The following is a 9522-nucleotide window of genomic DNA, read 5'->3' on the forward strand; positions in this document are numbered from 1 at the left end:
CAAGTCCAGGGTCTAGCCAGTAGCCAAGGTGGAATCCTACGATGTGCTACGACAACGACAATGACCTCGACCCATTCTTGCAACAAGTTGCAATAACTTCTTTAATGGAGGCAGCTAATACGCGTGTTGAAACATTCCTCCGTCATTTTTTTTTTTTTTTTTTATCTATAGGTGAAATCCTTTATCAAAGTCTGACCCTTGTTTGCATTTCAAATATGCATTGCTGGTTCTAGCATGCACCTTAAGTCGTGAGCAAACACTAGATTCAATAACCCATTGCAAAGCCACAGACAGATATAAGATGAGCTGCGACCGTGAGTACCAAACTTCCGATGCTTATTATGCCTTCTGCATATTCCCCAACAGGTCTCAATAAAAAAGGCAAAAATAGCCCGTTGGCTCCAACAAAGTATCATTCAAATCTCAAAGCCAAACGTCAACACTTTGTCATCCAACGATTAATCTACAACTAACATTCAAACTCGTGCTTACCACAAACTGTGTTCGTCAGAAATAGTCAACCACCTATACACCTCAATGATTAAAAGACAGAATCATCTCTTACAAACCTAAGGATCAAACACCCCACTTCAAATCTTACGATTAGTAATTTACTAAACATCGAAGTTGATATACCAAACTAGTTATTTAGTGATTTATAATCAAGCTTCGGTATTTGCGCGCCTTCTTTCCTTTGTGTTGCGAATCTCCTAATCTATTCTAAATCCTAAAACGAAATCCTAAAAACACATAAAACAAACACTCTTTCCTTCCACCTTCTCTCTCTCCCTCAAAAGAAATGTTTTAAGATTTGAAACGACGAAAACCGCGGAGGATTTCAAATCAACCGAAGAAATACTTTTGAAATTTTCTTATCAGAAGAAGAAGAGAGAGAGGGAGAAAGAGAGAGATGGCTGCATATAGAGCTGATGATGATTATGATTATTTGTTTAAGGTAGTATTGATTGGAGATTCAGGTGTTGGTAAATCAAATTTGTTATCTAGATTTACGAGAAATGAATTTAGTCTTGAATCTAAATCAACAATTGGTGTTGAATTTGCTACAAGAAGTATTCATGTTGATGATAAGGTTGTTAAGGCTCAGATTTGGGATACTGCTGGTCAAGAAAGGTTTATATCTCTCTCTTTCTCATTATTATCTTTTCTTTCTTCTTTTTTATGAATTCGGATTTCTCTTTGAAAAATTAATATCTTGTAGATTTACGTTACAATTGTTAGAAATGTGATAACGTTTAATCCTTAAGAAATTAGGTTTTGAGTAAAGGATTTTAATCGTATTATTGAAAAGCTTTCATTTTATGAATTGTATGGGTTTCTAGTTGTGGATTCATGTCTGTTTAATTTATCAAAAAATCTGAATATATAAAGGATGTAGTAGTTTTCTATGAATTTTCTGGATAGGACATGGAATTTCTTTTTCCTTGCTATTATTCATTGGCTATGGGGCTTAACTAATGTCATCTTAAGTTATGAATATCTGCATGTATATGATTACAAAGTTTTCATATGTTGGTGGTGGGAAATGTCACTTGCAATGTTTATTCGCTTACTTATCATGTACCGGTACCGTGTTCTCTTGTGAGATCAATATTTGTTTTTTCTTACATCACGCTTCTAATGTATTGGTGTTTGATGTTGTTTCGGAGGTCTTTGTACATGTTATGCCCAATTATTTGCAAAGGATAGATATTTGTTTGTCATGGGTATCACAAAGGGGTGTTTTCTCTATTTGTATCTGTAACTTGCCCAAGTCAGTAAGTTCTTTTGGGATAGAATTTGTCCTGTGCAATAGCCTAATTGGATACACTTATGTGGAATTCCTGCTTAAAGATTAACAAAAGAGAGAAAAATGACGGCTCAAACTAGGTTAACCTAGGTTCTCAATCATACTTGTATCTCTAAGCATAATTTATTAGAATATGCAGAACTTCTGTATTGGTCTTACTTTGTACATCATGTCTGTGTCACGCTCACCTCAATATTTCATCCTTGTTGTGTGTATTCAGAGTCTTAGTTGTCGGGTCATTATCATTGTGCCTCATGTGAGAAACTGGGGATATTAGGAGTTGTTCTGTACCTAAATAGTTTTTATTAAAATTGTGCAGGGTTCTATTATATGTGGTTGCATTCTTATTATTTCAGTTACTTGTTTGTATCAAATTCATTGCATTACAGGAATGTATTCTCATATGTTTGACTTTCTTTGAGAAGGTACCGTGCAATCACAAGTGCATATTACAGGGGAGCTGTTGGTGCCTTACTTGTCTATGATGTAACACGTCATGTTACATTTGAAAATGTCGAAAGATGGTTGAAAGAACTTCGAGATCACACTGATGCCAACATTGTAATAATGCTAGTGGGAAACAAAGCAGATCTCCGCCACCTGCGAGCCGTTTCCACCGAGGATGCAAAGGCATTTGCCGAAAGAGAGAACAATTTCTTCATGGAGACATCTGCATTGGAATCATTAAATGTGGAAAATGCTTTCACAGAAGTGCTTACTCAGATTTATCGTGTCGTTAGCAGGAAAGCTCTTGATATTGGAGATGATCCAGCAGCCTTGCCCAAGGGACAAACTATCAATGTTGGGTCACGGGATGACGTATCAGCAGTTAAGGTCGGGTGCTGCTCTTCTTGATGCTTCTTAATAAATGACAGTATATACTGAATTGATCTAGGGAGAAAGAAACTTTTCCATCTACGTAGTTTTCGATTCTTTGTGATATTGGTCTAATGTTTGAATTCATCATTTAAAGTTTTGGCTTAGAATCTATCTGTAGATGGTTTTTGGAATTCTCATTGTTGCAGACTCCTCGATGTTTATTGCTTTCTTTTATTTATATATTATTTAGTCAATTCCAATGTTCACAAGATTCTGTTATATTTGTTTCGATTGAATTCTAAGTTTACTAAGTTTCTCATCAACTTTATCTCTTTTTCCAGATATCTAAACCAAAATCAGAGTGCAACTGTAACTCTGTAATCAACTAAATTAGTGTAGGAAATAAAATCTTCTCCTTCAAAACTCTAACCTGTATCATCCCAGGCTGAATGGTGAACACAGCAAGTTTGTTAAACGCTGACGAATACCCACCCTTCATATATTTTTTTTATGGGTTAGTTGGTGGCCCTAAGTACTAATAGCAATTATAGAACCCCTACCTCCTCCAAGGGATGATATTGAGTTTAAGAACACTCTTTATTGGAAGTTGATCAAGCATCTGCAGTTAACGAAGTCAGAGGTGTAGCTGTTATTGAACCCTCAATCACTATGAGACAACACCCACATCAGTGGTTTTCTGGACCGTCTTCTGATCATAATGCAGAGAAGGGAAAAAATATTGAAGATACACCTGCACCTAAAGGAAATCCCCTATCAACATCCTAAGTATACACCCATGTGAAACCTTGGTAATAGAGACCCATTGGAGTCTATGGTCTCCTGTTTTTTGTGAATTTCTCTGTTTTTTCTGCTGTAGCTGTTCAGTTTAGTTTTTAGTTCAGTTTTTTGCTTTATTTTAGTGTTCTAATGAAAGGTGCCGCAAAGGGCTTTTATTAACCAAAAGAAATATTTACACAGGGATGGGTGGGAGTCTAGCAACAAGCTGATCACCCACGCCTTTTTGAATAATAATGCCAAGCCTATGGAAAAGAGAACCGCCTATTTTATCGTTAGAATCGTGACTTGCAAGACAGTTCTTCAGTCTCTTTATGAAGACGATCAGGTCTTCGCCTAGCTCGCCAAGCGTTGTAAAAACTAGAACACCGAAACCGTACCCATGGGTTGTGCATTGGGCCAGATATTTATTACATTTGCGAGTAATAGCTACGGCCATCGCTTGTCCAGGTGTAAAGTTCCCACTTCCAAAAAAAGGTGAAACACCCGTGACATCGAAACACACGTCCTGTCCGTTCTCCCAGCTATAGACTAGGATGTCACCGGTGTTCTAATAGTTTTTTTTTTTTAGTGTTTTAATAGCTAATCTTTGTATATTATAAGCTCCAACTTTCCTAGTTCAGTAGTTATTTCAGTTACTCTTTATATAGCTTTGCTGCTTGGTTTGTAGTGTTTCTCTTTGAATTTCATTTCCTGAAATCCTTTATGCTTTATGTTTGCTTTTGGATACCCATTTCTCCTCACTTTGCTTGCTATCATTAGTGCGAATAAGGTGTTAGTGTTAAAGTTTACTCTTATTGGTTCAATTGATTTGTTATCTCATTTGTTCAATTTTTTTTTAAAAAAAATTTAATAGGAAAGAAAATATGCATTGCTTAAGCTTAAATTGGAGTACATAGTTTCTCGTTTATGAGATCACTGAGCCATACATGCAACTCAGATCCCAAAATTTATCACTACTAATGGCTACCATTTTTGGCCAGAGTATCTGCCACAAAATTGTATCCCTTGGCACATGAGTACACTCCCAACTTGGAAAACATTTAAGCAAATCTAGACAATCTAAAATGATGGAGTTATTATTCCAACTAATAGTGCCTATTACACCTTTTATTGCCTTAACTACATTAAAAGAATCACCCTCTAGGTGCAAATGCTAAATGTTGGAATTTCTTGCCCATTTTATAGCTTCATACGCAACCAACGCTTCAGCTTGCTCCTCGTCTTCAGCTATTCTATTCTTGCTCTATGCTCCTCCAACAGTATCTGCATCATCAACCATAATTAGACATATGCCCATAGATTTATTAACTATTAGGCATCAAAATTGATTTTATGGAATCCAGTTGTAGGAGGTGTCCATCCAAATTCAACTCTAGAAAATGTCAAGTGAGCAGTATGAGCAACATGTTTGCTTAAGTGCTCATTCCACTCAATTAATTCCTTTTGAATCTGATTCACAAATCTGGTAACCTGCAACTCAGTATTTTCAAAAATAGTGGAACATCTGGCTTTCCAGATGTTCTATAAAATTGTACCTTCAAAGATGATTAACTCATTCATATTAGTAGGACCAACAAACCAGCTTTCAATCCAGTCTTTTAGGGTTCTGTCTCCTATTATACCTGCAAAGTTATTATCTAATGCAAACCCTATTGTTCTGGTTACATAACAGTTGATAAAAAAATGATCTATAGATTCAGATTCACACAAAGGACACACTTCATCTATGTTCTGAACATGCTTAGACAACCTTTTATTTTATTAGCAGGAAAACGCATTTCCATAAAAAATAAAAAAAATTTGGAGGCAGTTTTGCTTTCCAACATGTTAAACATGGAAAGTTTAATTGTGTTGCACTGTAAGCTGCATCATTAATCACCCTGTAAGAAAATTTTACAGAAAAAATACCATTTTTAGTTGTTATCCACCTCAATCTATCTATTCCTGACTTGGGTATTCTAATCTTAGTTATCTTGTCTACAGTATCCTTGCCATACAACACAAATATATGTATTCCAAACCTTTTGATCTTGAATTGTCAGTTGATCAACAATTTCCATGTTATTTGATCTAAACCTATCACTAACCTTGTGTCCCAAGTCAGGAACCCATTTATCATCCCATATTGAAACACATCTCCCATCACCTATTTCCCAACCACAATGTTCTCTTATAATTTCTAGGCCCATAGAAATTCCTTTCCAAATAAAGGATCCATTTACATAGACACAATGCAAGGGAATAGTATTAGGAAAATATTTGTGATCCAAAATTTTAACCCAGGGAGCATCTGGTTCATGAAGCAATCTCCGTGCAAACCTAAATGAAATGTTCTTGTATACTTCTATGAGAATATATCAATTGAACAACTCTATAACTAGTTTCATTTGAGTCATTTGAACTAGTTGTGGTTAAGATGAATAAGGTTGATATGAGAGTGTTCATATGGCTAACCTCGGTTAACTACTGTTGAACCAACATAGTGTACATGTTTAGGTACGGTTACTCAAACCTAAATGAAGGTACATTTCATTTGTGTATAACAAGCTAAGTTCGATCTAACGGTTGAAAGATATTAGCTTGAATCTAATCAGGTTTTCATATAACTGTGAGTATTGAATGCTTTGTTACCAAGGTAACTAAGATTGCAAACCCTGATTTGAAAACTATATAAAGAAGAACTCTAGCAACTGGGAAACCTAATCCCCACACCTCTTGTGTGATACTAGTTGTATAAGCTAGAGTCGATTTTCCTTTAACCTTAGGTTTTTATCGAGACCCTGTAGGTTAACGACTTGAAGACTTCATTGGGATTGTGAAGCCAGGCCCAACTATTTTCTCTATAGTAGCATGATCTGATCTTGTTGTTTCTATCGTATTTGAGTACAATCGAAAGATTGGCTTGAGATTAATTTCTACGATAGGAAAGATAGAAAAGTAGTCACAAACATCTTCGTCTCATCGTTTGTGATTCCATAATATCTAGTTTCGCCATCATACGATTTAGATTATTGTGAAGTGATTGATAATTCTAGGATGTTCTTCGGGAATATATGTCCGGGTTATAGATTGGTTCCTGTTCACCTTGATTTATCAAAAGACGGAACAAAACTCGTAGGTATTTCTGTGGGAGACAGATTTATCTATTCCTGTATATTTTTCTGTGTAATACAGATTTGTTTATTAAAGTCTTCTACTTTGGGTCGTAGCAACTCTTAGTTGTGGGTGAGATCAGCTAAGGGAATCAAGTGCGTAGTATCCTGCTGGGATCAGAGACGTAAGGATCGCAACTGTACCTTGAATCAGTGTGATAGGTATTGGGGTTCAACTACAGTCCAGACCGAAGTTAGTTTGTAGTAGGCTAGTATCTGTAGCGGCTTAATATAGTGTGTTTTCAATCTGGACTAGGTCCCGGGGTTTTTCTGCATTTGCGGTTTCCTCGTTAACAAAACTTCTGGTGTCTGTGTTATCTCTTTTCCGCATTATATTTTGTTATGTAATTGAAATATCACAGGTTGTGTGTTGAATCGATCAATTGGTAAATCCAACCTTTGATTGTTGATTGAAATTGATTGATACTTGAACATTGGTCTTTGGTACCGTTCAAGTTAATTTCTCTTGTGTTCAATTAGACTCGCAGATTTTTATTTGCTTGAGTAAGTATTGAATCGAGAAATTTAGATATAACTCCTTGATATACTTTTTGTTAAGATTGAGTCTGGCTGTCTAGTTGATTCTCTTAAAAGTATATTGGAGTTAGTCCATACAGATTGCTAAGCGAAATATTGGGTGTGGTTGTTAGACCCCCGCTTTTTCAATTGGTATCAGAGCAGGCAAACACGTTTAAAGACCTTATAAGTCTGTGTTTTTAGCGATCCGACTCTATGGACGGTAGTAATCTTTCTGATAATGCAACACCAGAACAGAATTCCTATGAGATGTTTCAAAATCCTGAGATATCTAAGAAGCCTTCTGTACCTTCCTCTATGTCTGAATCTGCCTTCAACTGGCAAAAATGTCTTGATGACCAGTTGGATGATCTTTCAGATGAGAGTGATTCAGAAGAAGGACAAACTATTAATGAGGAAGTCTCTCAATATATCAAGCTCTTTGACCATTCCTTGAAAGAAAAGAAGTCAACAGATTGCTTGAGAAAATATTTGGCATCTCTCTGTCAAGAAAACAGAAAAATGAGAAAACTCTTTAAAGGTTATGATTGTGGGTATAAACTTTTACAATCTACCGTTAAAGATCGAGAAGAAGACTTACTCTCAAAAAGGTCTGAATGTGATAATATTCTTCGAAATATCTTTGTGTTGAAAGAAAGACTTGCAGAATCTGAAGCAAGATATGACTCTCAACAAAAATGCTCTAATGACAAAGAACTCAGTCTCATCGCTAAATCTTTGGAGACCGATCTCGTTGCTGCCCTCAATAAGGTAAAATCACTGGAGGAAAATCTGAAAAGGTTCAATTCTAGCTCTACAAAATTATCTTCTATGCTTGGAGTATGTAAAGAACATCGTGATACACGTGGTCTGGGATATAAGGGAATAGACGCTCCAAGTACTGATAAGATCAAATCAACTTCGTATAGTTGATACCAAGAAACTAAACCTATAGTCCACCAAGTTCCGTATGTATCCTTGCGCCTCCAACTTGCAATAAGTCACGCACTTGGAACAATTCCTTTGGTTTGTATTCCAAATAGTAAAGGAACAACAAATCTGTTGGGTAATAACTCTTTTCAAACAAGTGATACGATTTTGATAAAAGGCTCTTCCGTTTATCCCAATAAACTCATTTGTCAGGTTCTTATATTTATCTAAAAATACAACTACCAAAGTAGTTGGGTCTAGATTTTGCAATCAATACTCTTAGTCACAAAGATAATATATTGATGCCGATCTACTCAACTAATCAATCCAATCTATCAAAAGATAAACTGATTATAGTTGGATCCCCAGCCGATCAAGTTTTGTGTACACCAAAGATTATGAACTCAAACAAGCAATCTTCTTTGTCTTCAAATCTTCTTAGATCTTCAATAAACACCTGTACACAATCAACTTAAATCTCTTGTAATCAATCACACACAGAACAGAGTCGGTTAATAATGGATTATCACAAGACGTCTTTAGATCTACAAACAGTCTAAAGATCCTCGTCGAAACTTCGATCTAGTTTGAGTGAATCTTATTTCAGAAGAGAAGATTCTCAAGCATAAACAAACTCGGTGCAATCAAATTTCAACAACCGTTAGTCAATCAAATCAATCGAAAACTAATAATAAACTGCAAATATCTAGTTTCCCACCAACGATACTCGTAGAGCTTCCCAATCCCAAAGAAGTCTTTAAAACGGGAGGTCATAAGAGATTTCGCCTAATTAGGGTGCTTTCCTCTCGGAATAGACGACTCCACCAGTAACAACACAACTAGGTAGTTTTGCTGGCTCTGAGGATTAGTTTGCTTGAAATGCAAACTTCAATATTTATAGACCAAGGAAGTTTGGACACCAAGGAATTTCCAAAACCGAAAATATTCTCAAGATATGCAATATATTTCCAAATTCGGTTTTCATAATTCCTAGAAATGCTCTGTCCAAATATTGACCGAAATCCCAATAGAAAATCTCCAATTAGTAAATGCACATTACCAATTTTTATTTTCTAAAGATATGCATTTTAATTGTTGGAAATTAAAAGCATATAAAACTAAAAACCTTAATTAAACAATAAAAGATCCGGGATTCTCCTTTAGTTATGAAGGAATATATTTGAATAATAAAAGATAAGAATTACTGCACGTGTTCAAAGTATGTCGACATCTTTACTTTGTAAATCCTTTTTCATATTTACAATTTTGGAACCGATTTGCCACACTTCCAAATGAGTTTAAAATTGGTTCATCTGATTTCCAAGAACTATGTGATTGATTATCCTAACAAATCACCATTCATGGGTTTAACGTTCTACCAAAACAAGTTTCGGTTCTACCTCCAAGTGGCTACTAGGATCGGTCACATTAGTTTCCAAAACATTGTTAACTAAGTACCAGGATCGGTTACCACTTATTTATGGTACTTACTTGTGATCG

The 9522-nt window shown here is 35.7% G+C and overlaps 1 protein-coding gene across 1 annotated transcript; it reads left to right on the plus strand.

Annotated features, from left to right (window-relative positions):
* The first annotated feature begins 722 nt into the window (after window positions 1–722).
* LOC113307732 (ras-related protein RABA1f-like) lies at window positions 723–2905 on the plus strand. The gene is made up of 2 exons (XM_026556184.1): window positions 723–1131; window positions 2233–2905. Exons 1-2 carry the CDS (start codon window positions 911–913, stop codon window positions 2660–2662), a joined length of 651 nt encoding a protein of 216 aa, XP_026411969.1. The 5' UTR covers window positions 723–910; the 3' UTR covers window positions 2663–2905.
* Window positions 2906–9522: the final 6617 nt, after the last annotated feature.

Source organism: Papaver somniferum, chromosome 1, assembly GCF_003573695.1.
Source record: "Papaver somniferum cultivar HN1 chromosome 1, ASM357369v1, whole genome shotgun sequence".
Taxonomy (NCBI): Eukaryota; Viridiplantae; Streptophyta; class Magnoliopsida; order Ranunculales; family Papaveraceae; genus Papaver; species Papaver somniferum.

Coding starts and splice junctions, on each gene's coding strand:
- LOC113307732 (XM_026556184.1), top strand. CDS start 911: ATGGCTGCATATAGAGCTGATGATGATTATGATTATTTGTTTAAGGTA. Junction 1,132..2,232: donor GATACTGCTGGTCAAGAAAG/GTTTATATCTCT, acceptor TTCTTTGAGAAG/GTACCGTGCAATCACAAGTG.